Source organism: Brachyhypopomus gauderio, chromosome 14 (assembly GCF_052324685.1).
Source record: "Brachyhypopomus gauderio isolate BG-103 chromosome 14, BGAUD_0.2, whole genome shotgun sequence".
Classification (NCBI taxonomy): Eukaryota; Metazoa; Chordata; class Actinopteri; order Gymnotiformes; family Hypopomidae; genus Brachyhypopomus; species Brachyhypopomus gauderio.
Window position 1 is genome coordinate 21,227,951 of NC_135224.1, and position 18,403 is coordinate 21,246,353.

The 18,403-nt window shown below is 52.9% G+C and overlaps 1 protein-coding gene across 1 annotated transcript in view; it reads right to left on the reverse strand.

Moving 5' to 3' along the window:
- Positions 1-14,958, reverse strand: part of LOC143474650 (single-stranded DNA-binding protein 3) — a 38,595-nt gene extending 23,637 nt beyond the window's left edge. The window contains 4 exon segments of the mRNA XM_076972149.1: positions 6,054-6,138; positions 8,572-8,633; positions 10,227-10,299; positions 14,734-14,958. Coding sequence (XP_076828264.1) covers positions 6,054-6,138; positions 8,572-8,633; positions 10,227-10,299; positions 14,734-14,789 — 276 coding nt within the window. The 5' untranslated portion in view covers positions 14,790-14,958.
- Positions 14,959-18,403: the final 3,445 nt, after the last annotated feature.

Consider the following 18,403-nt stretch of genomic DNA (forward strand, 5'->3'; position numbering starts at 1 on the left):
GGCTCTTTCACTTTGAGTTTGGACGGGCAGCTGGTACTTGAGGCACCAACCCCACCACAACACAGCGCCACACACACACACACACACATACACACACAGACTCCCAGAGCCACGAGGGAAGAGCTAGCGCACCTCAGACCAAAAGAGGAGAGAGACAGGGTGGAACAACGTGAAGGAGAGAGACAGAGAGAGAGCGTGAGACAGAGAGAGCGCGTGAGACAGGTCGTGGGGACACAGAGAGAGCGTGAGACACAGAGAGAGCGTGAGACACAGAGAGAGCGTGAGACAGGTCGTGGGGGACAGAGAGAGCGTGAGACACAGAGAGAGCGCGAGACACAGAGAGAGCGCGAGACACAGAGAGAGCGCGAGACACAGAGAGAGCGCGAGACACAGAGAGAGCGCAAGACACAGAGAACGCAAGACACAGAGAACGCAAGACACAGAGAACGCAAGACACAGAGAACGCAAGACACAGAGAACGCGAGACAGGTCGTGGGGACACAGACAGGACAGGCAGCAGAGGCAGGAAGCTGGAATACAGCAGTGAGACAGATGGGGGGGGGGCTGACGGGGGTCATGTGGGAGACGTGTGGGGTCTGAACCGGGAGTTTGTGAGTAGACCGCGCGTCTCACGCAGCGCGTTGGGGGGAGTGCGGGGGCGCCTGGGCGCAGCGTTGCATCTCGGTGAGGCGAACGCAGACGTAAATGAGGAACAGAAGTCGGCGTGGTAGCTGGACACGTTGCGCCGCACACGTGCGCTCCACTCAAACAGACCTGCCGGACCTCATCTTGTGCTCATACAGCTGTGGGCAGAGGGCGGGCAGGCACGTGTGCCCACACACACACACACACACACACACACACACACACACACACACACACACACACACACACACACACGCGCACGCACGAGTGGGGCTCTTATTACATCCTGAAGACAATATGTGCAGCACGTTTTATGCGCAACGATACTTTTATGTGGCTGCCACACACACACTCAAATATTAACTACAGGCCTGCAGTGAGCTTTCTCAGGGAGTCTCATAGACTGCATGCAGCGACCAGCTCAGAGAACAGCACAGCCGAAATGGCACATCGCCCCTCTCTAAGCCCCGCCCCCTCACGAAGCCCCGCCCCCCCCCTCCCCAGGACAAACAAGGGCGACGTGTGGGTTCGGGGAAGTTCCAACTACTGCTGCAGAAAGAAGGGCACAAGCAGTATTAGATGCTTCATCACCCTCCTCTTCCTCCCGCGTGTCTCCATCCACACCCAGAGGCAGCAAACGAGGAGAAGCGGGACTGGCCAATCAGAGAGGAGGGAGGGGCTTAAAGAGAGGGGAAAACAGATAGTGCGTGCGTGGGGAAGGGGGGAGGAGAGGGAGAGAGAGAATGAATGAGAACAAAACCTGGTCGACCTGCTGCTCCACGAGAGAGAGAGAGAGAGAGAGGAGAGAGAGAGAGAGAGAGAGAGAGAGAGAGAGATCTAGTCGACCTGCTGGCCCACAAGCTCGGCCTTTATCACAGACATCAGGCGGAGGGATCCACTGACGTCACAGGGCAGTATGGAGGTAGATTACCCTCACAAACCGAACAAACACCACCGTGCGTTTGCAGGAAAAACCTGCCTCTCGTTCTGCACCACTAAGAAAATATTTACACGGGTACAAGATAGCAGATGAAGTGGTGGGAATAACAGGGAATTAAAAACCTTGCCCCACGGACACTAGCTACACTCCAAGCGGCCTGGCGACTCCGAGGGAGGTGAGAGGAGAGACCCTCCCGTTTGATCGCAGAGGTTCCCTGACAGGAATAACAGAACCCCGCAGTGTGGCCAAGTCACTGCGAGATGTTTCGAATGACGGCAAAAATGACGAGGATTGTTCTACTTACTGGCAACCAACAGATACTGAGGAACGTGTTTTAAGAGAAACGGAAAGAAAAATAGAGAGGGAGGAGAAAAGGGAGAGCGTGAGAAAGAAAAAGAAGAAAGAAAGGGGGGAGGGGAGAGAGAGAGACACCACTGCACTCACACCAACACACACACCATGCCAATAAGTAAGCTGAACCTTTTCAGAAGTCTCCATGATAAGCAGCATGACCCACAGTGGAGGAAATGAAACAGTGCCACCAAAACAGGAGCTCACACCACCTACACCAGCACCACCATCACCTTCACCAGCACCACCATCACCTTCACCACCATCTCCATCACCTCCACCAGCACCACCATCACCTTCACCACCATCTCCATCACCTCCACCAGCACCACCATCACCTTCACCACCATCTCCATCACCTCCACCAGCACCACCATCACCTCCACCACCAACACCATCACCAGCACCACCTCCACCAGCACCACCATCACCTTCACCACCACCACCACCACCACCACCTTCACCACCATCTCCCATCACCTCCACCAGCACCACCATCACCTTCACCACCATCTCCATCACCTCCACCAGCACCACCATCACCTTCACCACCATCTCCATCACCTTCACCACCATCTCCATCACCTTCACCACCACCACCATCACCTTCACCACCATCTCCATCACCTCCACCAGCACCACCATCACCTTCACCACCATCTCCATCACCTCCACCAGCACCACCATCACCTTCACCACCATCTCCATCACCTCCACCAGCACCACCATCTCCACCACCACCATCACCTTCACCACCATCTCCATCACCTCCACCAGCACCACCATCACCTTCACCACCATCTCCATCACCTCCACCACCACCACCATCACCTTCACCACCATCTCCATCACCTACACCAGCACCACCATCTCCACCACCATCTCCACCACCACCAACACCACCACCACCACCTTCACCACCATCTCCATCACCTCCACCAGCACCACCATCTCCACCACCATCACCGCCACCCATCTCCACCACCACCATCTCCATCACCTCCACCAGCACCACCATCTCCACCACCATCTCCATCACCTCCATCACCACCCACCATCACCTTCACCACCATCTCCACCACCTCCACCACCACCACCATCTCCACCACCACCACCACCATCATCTCCATCACCTCCACCACCACCACCATCTCCACCACCATCACCACCACCACCACCACCATCACCTTCACCACCATCTCCATCACCTCCACCAGCACCACCATCTCCACCACCATCACCGCCACCATCTCCACCAACACCATCACCACCATCACTTCACCACCATCTCCATCACCTCCACCAGCACCACCATCTCCACCACCATCACCATCTCCACCACCACCAACACCATCACCACCATCTCCATCACCTACACCAGCACCACCATCTCCACCACCACCATCACATTCACCACCATCTCCATCACCTCCACCACCATCTCCACCACCATCACCATCTCCACCTACACCAGCACCACCATCACCTTCACCACCATCTCCATCACCTCCACCAGCACCACCATCTCCACCACCATCACCGCCACCATCTCCACCACCACCAACACCATCACCAGCACCACCATCACCTTCACCACCATCTCCATCACCTCCACCAGCACCACCATCTCCACCTCCATCACCACCACCTCCACCACCAACAACACCATCATCACCACCACCACCATCACCTTCACCACCATCTCCATCACCTCCACCAGCACCACCATCTCCACCACCATCACCACCAACATCTCCACCACCACCAACACCATCACCTTCACCACCATCTCCATCACCTCCACCAGCACCTCCACCAGCACCACCATCACCTCCACCACCAACACCATCACCTCCACCACCATCACCACCACCAACAACACCATCATCACCACCTCCACCATCACCACCTCCACCACCATCATCACCACCACCACCATCACCTCCACCAGCCGGGAGCTGCACCCCGGGAACCCTTACAGAGGGCCAATCAAAGAACACACCACGTCCACCAGCACTTTTATGGCCCAGAGCTCTGTGCAAACAGCCAGCAGCGAGAGTCACAGGGGAAAGAATAAATTAAAACAAACGATGAGGACCTCTGCTCTGGATTACTGCACCCGGGTGGAACCTGCCGATGGAGGAGACAAGGTGGTGGGGGGGGTGTCACAATGAGGCCGGGGGACAGGCCAGGGGACAGTGCGGAGGTCTGATCAGCGCTCGCCCCAGTGGCCGCATGGGGAGTCCGGGGGGAGAGGCCGCCTCCGGCTCCCAGAGGTGTCATGGCGCTCTGCTTTGGGCCCGCAGCCAAGCCTGCAATCCTGCCAAATCCCCGCCGGCTTAGCCCCTCGACCGTCGCCGGGATTAGGAGATTAGAACGCTGTATTCCATTATCTCCCCCACGGCTGAGAGCATTCACGCTAGGTCTCTGGTCCAGCAGGAGGGAGGGGGGCAACATAGACACAGGACAGAGCAACCCACCCACCCACCCAGACACACACCACACACACACACCACACACACACACCACCCAACAAGAGAGCAGAGAAAACAGCCCAAGATCATCATAAATCACCCCAGTCAAGGACATGCTAGTTACTGTGAAGACCTTGCTAAACCAACCCACAGACCTCCACACCACAACACACACAGAACAGCAGCATTTAGAAACACTTTAGAGACTCACTTATTTAAAAAAAATAGTGTTCTGAGCAACACATTAACACTTCGTTTACACGTGATCAAAGAGCAGTCCGTCTTAATTATATTAAACCAGACTAACATAATAAAATAATAATCATTCGCCTCATTATCTCAAAAAACATGAGCTGGCCAAGATGAAGAGATAGTTCAACAGGTATTCGGGGTATTTTGAGACGGGCAATATCAACAGACACCACAGGATCACTCCAATATATTCCACATACATAACCACGCAGCACACTGTACAATTTCTCATCAATTTTGCCAAAGCAGTCCAAGAGCCAAGACCAATGTGGGCAGAGAACACATGAAGTTTGCACTTTGCACTACTGCTCAAATATTCAGGGGGGTTAACGAGGTCTTGAGCTGTGAGAAGCCCTTCTGAGGCCGTTCATACCACAGCCATCCAATTCCACCCTGCACCCAGTAATGGTACGACCCACGTACAGGCTACGAGGCACTCAATGTGGGAGGATCCAGCACTGTCGAAGGGAGGGGCTGGCTGCACCAACCAGCACCACACTTACTGACCACATCCCTCTTGGCCACGCCTCCTCGTTTTCACTTACGCATGTAGGAACTAATTTCGACATAATAACACGTCCATCTGAAATTACTCAATTCCCCTGCATTAAAAGCTGTGGTTTGACGGCAAAGCAATAACAGCTGAAGTAATAATGCATTTTAAGAAATATATTTTTTAATAATGCACTGTAAAAACAAACAAGCAAAAAAAAAAACCCAGACGGCCCAAGTACGAACTCACAGCATCCATGACGATGTTTTTCGAACAGCAAGAAACATCCGTGGACTTTTCCCAACACGGCCCTCCGTCCTACTGAACCGGCAGACGTGCGAGCGTAAACCGTTCAGCGCGCTAATCAGATTACACGTCCGTCGCCGCAAATTAGCAAAGTGGCTCATGTTGAGATGCTCGTCGGGGGGGGGGGGGGGGGGGGGGGGGGGGGGGGGGGGGGGGGGGGGGGGGGGGCACATACTGGCTCTTTAACCAAAAATGATGAGTGAGAGGATGTGTGAAACCAAAGAAAAGGAGAAGGAATGATGCTCGGAGGAAACGGCGACTCTGGATCGTTGAAGCTGCGGCAGCATCTTTGGAGGGACGGTCGTGTCGTCACGCGCACATTAACCTTCGGTACACTACCCGCTAACCTCCAACGGCATCGCCAGAAGGACGAATTCCGCATCCTAAACTTGAGCTGGGCATCACCTGCTAAACTTGAGCTGGGCATCACCTGCGATCCGTCACCCGCACATCTCACATCCGTCACGAACACAAACCAATGCCGCGAGCCAACAAATCGGGGACCAACTGGGAGAGCCCCGAGGAAAGGGTCCGGCTCCGCCCACCCGGGCCAGCGGCGGCAGGGATTGGAGGAACGGGCCCCGTCACTTACGTAGTCGTGGAAGGCCTTGGCCTCGCTGGAGTGCTCGCAGGTCTCGCGCCGGTCGGGAGCCGCACAATACAAGTCCCAGAATACACTGCAACAAGAGAGGCGGAGATTCACGACCAGCAGTTTACAAGCACATACAGTGTAGACACAGTTTCCCCACTCGATCACATACACACACCACTTTTAACACACACGCCAGTCAAACACAGTCAAAGGACATCTAGCAGCATAATCAGGTAAGGAAGAAAAGAAAACAGTGAAAAAGGAAGAGTGATTTAACAGAAGCTCATCAGCCAAAGGTCCCGATCCTTCTGCTCACCCTCCACCTCCCAGCCCACCTGCGGGGTTATGTATCAATTAAGCCCGGGATCTCCTCAATTAAGTCCTTCTGGGGCCTTCGGGCGGGGGCATTTTAATTACTGCACTGAAACCAAGTACCTGTTTTAACACGATCAAATTAGATCACTCTTGATCGTCTGACACTGATTTAATGGACACCCCATAAAGGTGGAACACGGAGAAACGGCCGGGCTACGGCGCTGACTGGACCCTCCACGACGTCTCGCCGCACCCAAACTGGGCGTGCTGGATGGGGCAGAGACAGCGTGTGCGGTTGCGGGCCCGGTAAGTCTCTCCTCTCCTCGTACTCTTACCGGGATAAGGAACATTCCAGAACACTTACAGCACACACAGTAATATGGCAGGGAAATTCTGCGTCTTTCTGTGTGGGGGCTGTCAACGGGGGAAGAAAACCAAAAACAGACATGGAAGGCAGTGGGGGCAGAGAGAGGACTGAACATCAGAACAGCCGGCTGGACTGGAACTACTAAAACACCACCACAATATTTGGGGGGCCCGCAGTACTTAACCAGACTTTACTTTTGGGAAAACGCAGACGGCGTCAAAGTTCACCTGCACTTAATCCCAGAGACGCCGGCCTCCCCGAGGCAGAGCTCAAAATGCTCCCCCGCAGGAGGCCTGAACAACGCCGCTGTACTTATGCCCACGCTGGGCGGGGCTACACCATGGGCGGGGCTCTGTATTCACTCAAATGACTCTTATTTTTCAGCCTGGCCCCTTACCCAATTTACTCCTCCACCACCGTGCCTCTCTACTTCAGGGTTTATGGGCCGCCGTTTGCACGTTTACAGTGCAACCGCTACCTGGACCCCGTCGTGTCTGAACCCCACGGGGTCAAGGGTCAGTAGCTACGAGGGTGTGCACGTGACGGGCGGAGGTAAAGGTCCCCGGGGGCAGCTCGGTCACGGATACCGGGCAGTACAAACGCGGACGCTACTGGGATTCACATAGCCGTTAATTTCTCCTCTATAGTCTCCAGATCAAGGACACTGTGCAGGCAAGGACACTGAGCTCCAATTAAAAACAAATAAATCTGTAAAAATAAGTAAATAATAGCAATAACAATAATACATCCGAGACTAATCAGAGAGATCAGTGTCGGAACCGAACAAAACAGCTTTGACGGCTTCGGGCACGGAGCCAGAAACAGCACTCCTACTCCCACCGACGACGGCGTTGGCGTGTTGTGTCTGCTCCTCTAACTCTCGCTTATTGAAGCAGCACGTCTGCAGTGTCTGTAGCGGGGGATCCCGTCCAAACTGGCAACCCGGTATGGGCGAAATGACTCCGAGCACTTTCTTTCATGGACCTCCCGTTTCGATGGACTGGTTGGCCAATCAGGAGCCAATCAATGGGCTCAATCGCTTAATTGAGCCGAGTGAAATAAAGGTTAAATGAACTGGTGGGAGCAGGTTTCAATTGATCAGCACACAAATGTCTTTGGGGTGGGGGCTCTGCCTCCGTTAAAAGATCCTACTCCCCGCCCCCTTGGCCCTCGGTGACCTCCGCGGACCTAGAGGCCGTTGACCCCGCGCCCCCCCTACACTGCAAACGCACCGGCCAGTCCTGATGGAGATCCAGGGCGAGGGGAGAGGAACGAGAAGGGAAAAGCCCAGGTTGGGTGGAGGGAGGGTGGAGGGAGGGTGGAGGGTGGGTGGGCGTGTGGCGGGGGAGGGGGGGAGGGTCGGGACACAAAGGGGTGTGGAATGCAAAGGGTTAATCCACCCGGGGTCCTCCGTCTTGAACAAAGAGCCCCCGGCCGGAGACAAAGGTTGGCGGCAGGGGTGAGATGGAGGAGAGCTCCGCCCCCACCGCACCATCTGGGGCTTTTGTTTTGGAGGAGGCAGGGGCGGGACAGGAAGCTAGGGAGGGCGGGGCTGACGCCTGGTCCCTGGGGGGGGGGGCACACCCGCGCCGGGCCAGGTTACGATCTGCTTCGTCCACGGGAATACCGCTCTGGTAGGGAGACAAAGAGGGCAGCGATACCAGAAGACCCCACTGGATCGTCTCGCGGGCCGCGTCCCGTTCGTTCAGGTATCAGCCGTGCGGGGGGGGGGGGGGGGGGGGCTCCCTGGGGCTTTAATCAATATTTGTGAAGCGCGAGGGAAAACCAACACGCTCCAGAGATCATAGCAGGACCGAGGAAGGAACGGAGACGTACCACCACCATGAATGCAGGAATCCTGGAGGCTCCCCTAGAGTGATATTCTTCTCCCATCGGATCTGAGAGAGAGAGAGAGAGGGAGAGGAGAGGAGGGAGGAGGAGAGAGAGAGAGAGAGAGAGAATGTGAGAACTTTAATGTGGTGCAAACATTTGTCCTACTGCACCATGCTACACCCTCTGCCCGACGTAGCTGATCACTCTTCCTCCGTCAGTACCACTCAACGCGTTATCAGCCTTCCCGTGAAACCAGCGTCACCCAGCCGGGCAGGAAGTGGCCTTCCTCAGCTGTGGGCCTCTCACTCGTCAAAATCAACCACCACTACCCCCTGCCCTGGCCCCACATGCGCGTGGCATTCCCCACTTCCCCCACACACACACACACACACACACACACACACACACACACACTCTTCTCTCCCCTCGCTTTGACTGTGGTGGTGTTCCCTCCAAATCTCTCGTCTCCAAGAGTGGAATCAGGAACAGGAAGAGCTGCTGGTATAAACAGCCCCCTCATGGCTTTTTTGCAGTGGTCAAGCCAAAGGATCGTCGTGTGTGTGTGAGCAGAATTAAACCATCATAACCATTACGCACAGACGATTAAACAGGAAAATGTAACAAGAAAAGAAACTCTGAGATAGAGAGCCACAGGTTTGCTCTCCACAACTCAGAGGTTTACCGGTAAAGGTCTTAAGGTTAAGAACACATTATCAGGCAATTTCACCCCGTCACTCTTCCAACCACCCCGATAAACATCAGACCAGCTCGCTAGGTAGCTTCTCATACAAGCGCAAGAGTTTAGCGAGCGCTGATGATCTGAAAACAACCACAGCTGATCTGAGACCAGCTCATCCTGTCTAGAATGAGGGCATCATTATCATGAAATACAAAAAAAAAAATCTAAAAACCAGGACATTGTTATCATAACATACATCATAAACTGTCTCAGCACACATTTTTAGTGTGTACTCAGTTTATACAAACAACGCAGATTTAAACTGCACAGTACAAAGTACAACAATCATTATATGTTTATTTAGCCAATTGTCAGAAATCATTTCATTCCAACTTATTAGATACCCTATGAAAAGGTGAACTATCATGATGCATATTGTGCACTCTGAAAAGGTCTTCAAGTATCATTTAGTTTCGGGGAGGCTGTATGAAACCATCACAGTCTCTCGGACACAGAGGGGGCAGTATCGGAGAGCAGGGGAAGGCTGCCATCATCTCTGGGACACCTGGCACTCGGCAACCCACAAACCCAGTTACGGCGAGACCTTCGTACGGTTACGAGAAGCTTTCTCATACGCTACAGGCTGTTACATATTTGGGTCGTGCTTAAACTCTCAAAAACATTGCTTAAAACTGCAAGATGTGGCGCCCCAACTGTAGGAACGACGACATAGAAACACGTTCCACTCGCGCCCAGTGTCACGCGCACACCCGCGACCTTTAAAGCGCCGGCATCGTTTCCGCACGCAGCCGCGTTCGGTGGGGTTTTTATTAACCGATGAAAGGACCCGCTATCCGATCAAACGTTACCCTCATTCTCGTGGTCCTAACGACTCCAACTACGATCAACGCTATGGTGGGGGGTACGAGGTTCCCTCCCTGGCACCGGGGGTTGGGATTGGGGGATTTGGGATACTCACCTCAGACAGGAAGGTTTGTGCTGACTTCTGAGCGCCAACATGTAGCAGATACTCGTAGACATATAACGCTAACCTGAAAACCGAGAGAGAGAGAGAGAGAGAGATATCACTAAATCATTCCAGTGGCACACAGAATCCAGGAAGCACTCTTGTTCCCCAACGTCCCCCCACTTCAGAACTGCCGACTGCCCCACTGACGGGCCCCATATGCCCTCATAATGCCTCTGCGTTCAGTAACTACCTGCCCAGTAACTGCCTCTCTAAGGCAAATCTGCACCAGAACACATGCTTGTTTGGGGTGGGGATCTGGAGGGCAAGGGTCACCGCAGGAGTTGGGCTTGGAGCAGTCATGTCAGAAAGATGGACACCTGTACTTAAAGGAAGGCTGTTGACGGCCGAGAGTGAAGGAGGCCCGTTTGGGTGTCTTCGGCGTGTACGACCAGCGGGTTTGGCAGTGTAGCCACACGTGTGGGTGTAGATCTGTGTGGGTGTAGATCTGTGTCGTCCGAGTGGAAGTGACCCCCCCCACCCAGTTGCAAGTCATAAACAACCAGTGAAACTCTCTGAACCGCCAATCAATGGCTACGTGATAAAGAAGAAAACAAAAAACAGATACACACCCGAACCCACAAGCACGCACGCGCACACACACACACACACACACACACACACACAAGAATGAGCAGCATTGTAAATGGGGGAGGGGGAGCCTCAATGACCGCCATAAACCTGAGGAAGACTGGCTTCAAAGAGAACTCAAAAGCGACTCTAAAAGCTCCAGTCAGGGAGCCAGTTAGCGATGAAGGTTTTCCCCAAACGTACGCAGGCAGAATGTTCTTAGGACGGGGAGAGACCAAACGTGCCCTCACGGTGATGACGACGTGAGTTTGTCACGCAGACCCTTCACAGGAGGTGCTGGGGGCAGTACACACGTGAGCCACGTTACGCTCCCAATCAAAGACTTGATAGATCCGCCCTCGACTCAAGTCAACCGCCTTCGCGTGAGCCTCGGGCCCGACTGACGTGAGGGAGGGGCACGATGGCACAAGGGACGGGCAGTGGTCCTCGATATACCGCCCATCGCAACCGGACCTTCTCTGAACAGAGAGGGACGCAAACTGAGACGCGAAACCACAAAACGCGCTTCCCGTTTTCTGTGTACCGTTGTTTTATCTAAACATCTGAAAAAAATTTGCAAAGTGTAGGTCAGGGGTTGCACGGCAAACCGAGCTGTGTTAAGATTACAACGTTGTACTATCCAACTTCGGTTCCCATGAAGCCGTTTGCACAGGCAAGCTCAATGTTGTCCTCGCTGCATGGCTGCCAGAAAGGTCCTCTCCATCTTTGATTGAACATCCAAATCCCTCAACAAACGTAAAAGTATTGTAGTTCTTTCTACTTTAAATTGTATTTATTTTTGTGATGTTGTGTACAGGAAGTAACCACAGCCAAGTATGAACCCATATAGGGAAACTCACAGAAACCTTCATCTATTCCAACATGTATATTCAAATGAACTCCAACCCCATTCAAATGTTGCAAAACAACACTCACACACACACACACACACACACACACACACTACAGGTGAACACAGATGGTGTGTTGTATACACCTGCGTGGAATACCCTATATTCACCCCTGCCATAGTGCCGATATGTTTGGGGGCAGGCCATAGTTTGGAGGGGGGCGTGGTCAACCCTAACCTCCTGATTTCAAGCTCCGCCTTAAGCTGTGCAGAAACACCCCCCCACTCACCACCTCGCACCTTCTCCTACAGGCCTGGGGGGGTGGGGAGGGTGGAGAGGTCCATGGTGAGGGTCTCTGAGGAGACAGGACGTAGGAAGGTCACGCCAGGTGTGACAGGTGTCGTCTCACCTGGAGCCTCCGTCCCTCCGCAGGGGGTCTCGTACACAACGACCAGATTAAACACAGGTCAGGGTGCCTGGCTAGCCATGTAATGCCAGGTGCAGTGGACACAAAATGGCATTCTCCTTAGGGGCAGTGGGAGGGGCATGGGGTGGGGGCGCCCCCCCCCCCCTTCTCCACATGTGCCATATGCCACGTATTACAAAACAGCGAGGCGGGAAATCGCTTTGTCGACAAGCGGGAAGGAACGCGGCACCCCGGACGGCGTCGGGCGGGACGTCGAGGGCACGCGGGCCTGAGGAGCCGGTCTGCCGCCGCGAGCTCTGGCGGGCCAGGGTCGCGACCCCTGCATCGGGGGCCGCCCCACATCAAAGACGCCCCTCCGGAGCGCGGCCGTCGGAGGAAACGCAGCCCATCGCGTCGCCCGAGGCCCTTCGACAAAAGCCCGTCTTTAAACATGCATGGTGCCGGCCCACGTGGAAGCCCTCTTCAAAGGGGCGGTTAAGAAAATCGCATTTTCAACCGTGCCATCAATTATTCAACGTGGGAGCAGTTTTGTGAGGGGAGTCAGGACCGAACTTCTTCGGGAACACAAAAGGCTACATCCTTGTGTCAAGCGTGGCTAAGGAAACAAGACATATGGGATTGATTTGTCCAAAGCAGGGTGCTCACTGCCTCGAATCAGCTCACCCGCACATCGTCAGTTCAGAGTTCAGCAGAGACGTTCAGAGATATTTTAAAGCCCTTAAACCTGTCCCTCGCGTGCAGACCTGGGCAGTATCGTTTCGTGTCTTCCTTGCAGCAACACACCTTATTCGGGTGGGCCGTGAAAACCAGACGTAGCTACCAAAAAGCATGTTGAAAACAGGAACCACCATCATGGAGTCTGTGCACTCTCCACAATCCAGATTACAGCCATGCGGCCTTTGATTCTGCGCCACTGAAAACTTGAACGCATCGAGTTCGTGGCCCCGATGTGACTTATTACATCGATCAGCATGACTCTCTACTCTTAGGGAGCGCAAACCCTGCCAACCCTGTACCCGTGTGCCACCAGAGTGAATCACAGCGCGTGACACTGAGTTTAGGAGTCCAGCTCGCACAGATGGGCTACAGTTGAGGTTCTTTCGGAGAGGCAAAAGTCTCTCTGCCCCGTTGCAGAAGGACTTCTGGGGGAGAAATGCATTTCTCAAAACTCTTAAGCACGGAACCTGACACTTTGTCTATACATTGGACTGACCAGAAAGCGAACCATTAACCCCACGTAACAGACAGGCCGTTTCCTCTGACGCCTGCCACCTTAAAATGATCTTGGCATTTGAAAAGTTATACTTCCTCTATAATTTTACAAAGACAGACATTGTAGGCTTTTCTAACGTCTTGTTTAAATGTGTATTTTCAGGAAGGATCAAAAGTAATACATTCCTGCATCCGAGGTGGCACTCTGGTCTCCAAACGAGTGAACCTGCGCGAACCTTCATTAAACGCACCAGTGAGAATCCTCGCCTTACAACACACACGTGTAAATGTCACTAAATCACCACTTTAAACTAATAATCACTGGATTACATCCTCGGGAAACCCGACAGGTCACTCGGGCGGCTAAAGTAACCCATACAAAAAACGGACGTTTGAGGAGACCGGCAGCCCGAAAGTCGAGGAAAGCCCAAAAGCATCCCAAACTACGAAAGTGTGACCTGGGCCATCGTCAAAGTTGAACAGACCCGGTAACTGCAAAACTATTCACCCTCTGAAGGTCTACAGGACGTGCACGATGTACAAATGTCCCAACTTAAGCTTTCGGGCGGGACAGGGCAAACACCGGGACCGGATAGCAGAACTTGGGTTTGAGAGTTGAGGGATTAATCGGGCAACTTTATTGCGAAGATCTCCAAACACAACGGGACGTGGGCGAAGGTGCACGCCAGCGGACCTTCAAAACGGCACAAAACCTTGTCGCCTGCAAAACACACACATGCACAGTGACCCAAAGTACGCAAAACACGGAACAACACACGGTGGTCGCGTGCAAAGGTGCATGAAGCGATCGTGAAGCCCTCGCCTCGCTTCCTCCTGCGGAACCGCCGTGTGCACGAGCACCGACGGCCTGTTCCACACGTTAATACATATAATGCATATAATGCGCTACGACGTGACAAGATAAGCCACGTTCGCAGAAGACGCGTTGAGCGCGAGCTGCATCCGCGAGCCCCCCGGCACGAGCGCCGCGTATTGTTCCCCCCGCAGCGCGAGGAAAGTCTCGCGGCGCCGCGGCGGTTCGATCGCACCCGGTGCTGCAGACGTGCACCAACCGAACCCGGTGCAACCGTTTAAACACACAAACCGGGGCGAAACCTGCGACAAGCTCGTGGACTTTTAACTCTCCTGTGCAAAAAAAACTGTGAGTTTAGCACGTTAGCACCAGCACAACAGGGTCAGAGATAAACAACAAAAAAAAGCACAAGCGACAACAAACAAACGCCGAGACGATCTTGCACGCGCAAAAACGCGAACCGTGTTTGTAAACAAGTTTGTAAACTAGTTTGATTGAAGGTCTCACGTGAGTTGCGTGAGAGAAAGCGTGCACAGGTAACGTTAGCAGGTTAGGGTTTAAATGACAACGCACAATTTCACTTACTTCTCTCTGGCTTGGCTATCGGACGGGACGACAGCTCCTTTACCTTTGGCGTACATGCTGGACTCTTGTTTTAAGACTTTTAACACTCAACACCTGTCAAAGAAAGCAGCCAGCAAAACGCTCCATCTCCATAGCTACCCGGATAGTGCTTTCTTTTTTTCCTCCTTTTTTTTTTACATCTCCAACATTGGCCACAAATCAGGCACAGTTTCTACCGGGGGAACTTGAAACAGTCCACTGGCAGATCTTTTTTTTTTTTTTTTTTTTTTTTTCTTTTTTTTTTTTCAATCGCTGTTCCAGGACTTTGCTCGCCCTCCCCCTGCTGTGTGGGGAGAGGGGGGGCTTCTTAAAGGGGAACGCACACCACAGATGTCTGACTTACACGCCATACTTTCACAAGCGATGACGTTTTGTGCTGTGCTACTAATTTGGAGATAAGTTTTAAGTTTGAAACGTTCCTATGTTGTAAATGTTAAGTTTTCACACTGGTGGGATCAGTCTGGTCCAAGCACGTGTGATACAGCTAACATCTGGACACAATCTATGTTCTGATATGACTTGGTAAGATGGATTTACTGTATAGTAAAGCTGGAATTATTTTGGGGTTTTGTAATTCAGTCCTGGAACATAAGTAACTCTCATGGGTTACACCTGCATTGGAGCAGTTAGGCCTACTACCTGATGTGAGACTCAAACCTACAAATCTTGAAAATGTTGGTTACCATTATTGATGTTTTATCACAAATATTTCCAGTGTGTGTCCCCAGTGATATCTACTCATTATCTATGGATCTTCTCACAGTGCGGTATCTCCTGACTTATAACAGAGAAGAGTGTTCTTTAACCCAAGCAGCTATACTGAACACCTTGAGTAGTGATAAGTTCCTCTGTGTAAGTCAGAGACTTTCAGCTGTACAGGTCAAACAATGCATGTGTCTCCCCTAAGCAGCTAATCGAAAGATAAACTTGTGTTCCTTCCTCTAGCACTGGTTTGAGAAGGGGGCACGATCAAGTGGTGCCAAGGTGTTCAGTGGAGTAAATATTAACTGCCTACATCGGAGGTTGCCCGGTAGAGTTCTTTGATCCAGGTCACTTGTTCATTACCTTGATCACTCATTCTGGGGTGTTTATCCACAAGTCATTACTTTGAGAACAGGACTTTAGCTTAGAGCAGGTGGCTCGTCGACGTGTTCGGACAACATCTCAGAAGGACGTTGAGATGGGAGCCCAAACAAGGAGAAGAAGCCATCGCGTCCCTTCCCCACTTGCCTACGCCAGTAAGCTCAGGAGATGTTTACACACACACACACACACACACACACACACACAAATACGTGCCTGCACACCCACTCTAATGCACCAATGTTAATTGTGTCTGGGTCACTGAGGCTGATGGCACGCCATAGCTGAACCAACATGGTGACAATTCAGTGTCTCTTTAAGAGGCTGAGGGTCCAGGCCAAGACGTCGAGACCACCTTTCTCAAGCTGTTTTTTCTTCTTCTTCTGCGGGAAGGCCACAAGCATGGTATAACCGGCTACGTGTTTGTCAGAGTTCTGCGCTTTCCAGCAAGCAGCAAGAAAATTCACATTGATGACTGTATTCCACAGCCATCTCCCCCAACGAGCGAGCGAGGGAGGGAGAGCGAGTGAGAGAGGTAGAAGAAGAGAGGACGCAGGAGATGGTGAGAGATGGAGAGAGACTTGACAAGACGCTCTGAGAATAGTAAATACTCGCTCTCTCCGGCCACTGCGGCACAGGCAGTGAAGCTGCTGTATCACTCGGCCAGCGGTTCACCCAAGCAGAAGACGCATCTCAGAACACGCGTCTCTCACACATTCTGCACTTGTTGAGCGGGTCGTATTCGAGGAAATACAAATGAGCCTCGAAGGCGATGTCGGGGGGGGGGGGGGAGGATGGGGGGGTTGTAGGGCAACGTTGTGGCATCGTGCGACGTGAAGTTCCACTTTCTGGCCGCGGAGCACGCAATGTAGACGCAGTATGGTTGCATTTTGACTGACTGTTCTAACCACGGAGACTCGTGTGCTATAGAGCTGCACAGACACGACAGCAAAGCCGTGTGGCTGCGTCCGGTGGTGGTGGTGTTGGGGGGGTCGGCAGGGGCGCCAGTGGTGTGTGTGTGTGTGGGGGGGGGGAGGGTAAAATAAAAAACACTGCACTGCAAACACGTGTGGTAGACTGCATCATTGCACAAACATGCACCAAACCTCAAAAATTCAGTCCTTTCAACCATGGCAAATTAACAAGCAGCATACTGCTCTCTCTCTCTCTCTCTCTCTCTCTCTCTCTCTCTCTCTCTCTCTCTCTCTCTCTCTCTCTCTCTCTCCCTCCCTCCTCCTCCTCCTCCTCTCCGTCTCTCGTCTTCCAGTGGCAGCCCCACCACATAAACACTGGCGCTACGCGCACCAGCTCTCTGCTCATAGGCACGGGGGCATATCTGCTTTACGCCACAAACTTTATCTCCGTCTCATCACACCATCCACGTCGGGTTGCTCCGCGGCTCAGCTCGAGACAAGTCCAAACAGAGCCTATGAAAATGAGTGTAAATGTTAAGGAACATGTAAAAGTCAGTCGCCTTATTGCGGGGACGTGCGTGTATAATGTATGTGCGGTTCTGGTTCCCCTGTTGAACTGGATCGGTAGGGGCAGGCTTCAAGGAAAATATCGCATTATTAGTGCCAGAAAGAAATCCTCTCTGCTCCAGGCTGGGTGTTGTGGGTGTGGGAGCAGTAGGGGGTGGGGGGATGAATGAAGCGTAGCTCTGTGTGTGTGCGCGCTCGCGTGTGTGTGTGTGTGTGTGTGTATGCGTGCCTCTGTAGGGGAAGCAGAGAGACTGAAAACGCAGGGAGGAGGGTGTGAGAGATACTGGAATCAGTGCACTCTTAATGACAGGCTGCAGTATTTCTGCATGTATAGGTGGGTAAGACGTGCCGTTATTAAGATAAGAGTGGGAAGCAGCGGCTCGGTCTGGTGTTTTAGATTAAGGTCCAGCTCGGTTCCTGAACTGTACACCAACTGGTAAGAAAACGCCACTAAAGCAGGATGACACAAAAAGGGAATTTCATTGGCTACGGTAAACCCACCTGGCAGAAGCAGCGATATGATTTGCTGGGACGCAAACCCCCCCCCCCCCCCCAAATATTTTAAACATGCTCCTCCCAACTCTAACTGCTAGGTCTGGGAATGCAGCTGAGGATCAAACCAGTGTGGTCATCCTCCACTCCGTCTGTGTGAGTGAGTCTCTGTTGCCTCCTCTGTCCCAGAGGGGGGCAGGGTGGGGGGCAGGGAATATGAGGTAAGTGAGGTATCAGAACCCAAGTACAGGGCAATAGAAGGCCATGGCAGGGCAATAATGGACCAGCAGGATCCGGGCACCCAAGTGTCCCCACGTCCTCGTACTCTCGTCTGGCCCAACACACAGCGAGTACACACATCATAGCCACGTGCGTCATGATCCTTTGTTTATTTTAATTAGACCCCTCCCCCATAGCCTCCTATTCATTGCCTGTGTTTTCATTCAGCTATCAGCAGATGCCCTTTGCTTGATTTATACGGTCACCAGTGACCCGCTCGCTCAGAACGGGAGATGTGTTTATTAAACCGGAGCTAGGGTGGGCTATACTGGATGCCAGGGGTGAGGTTCCACCAT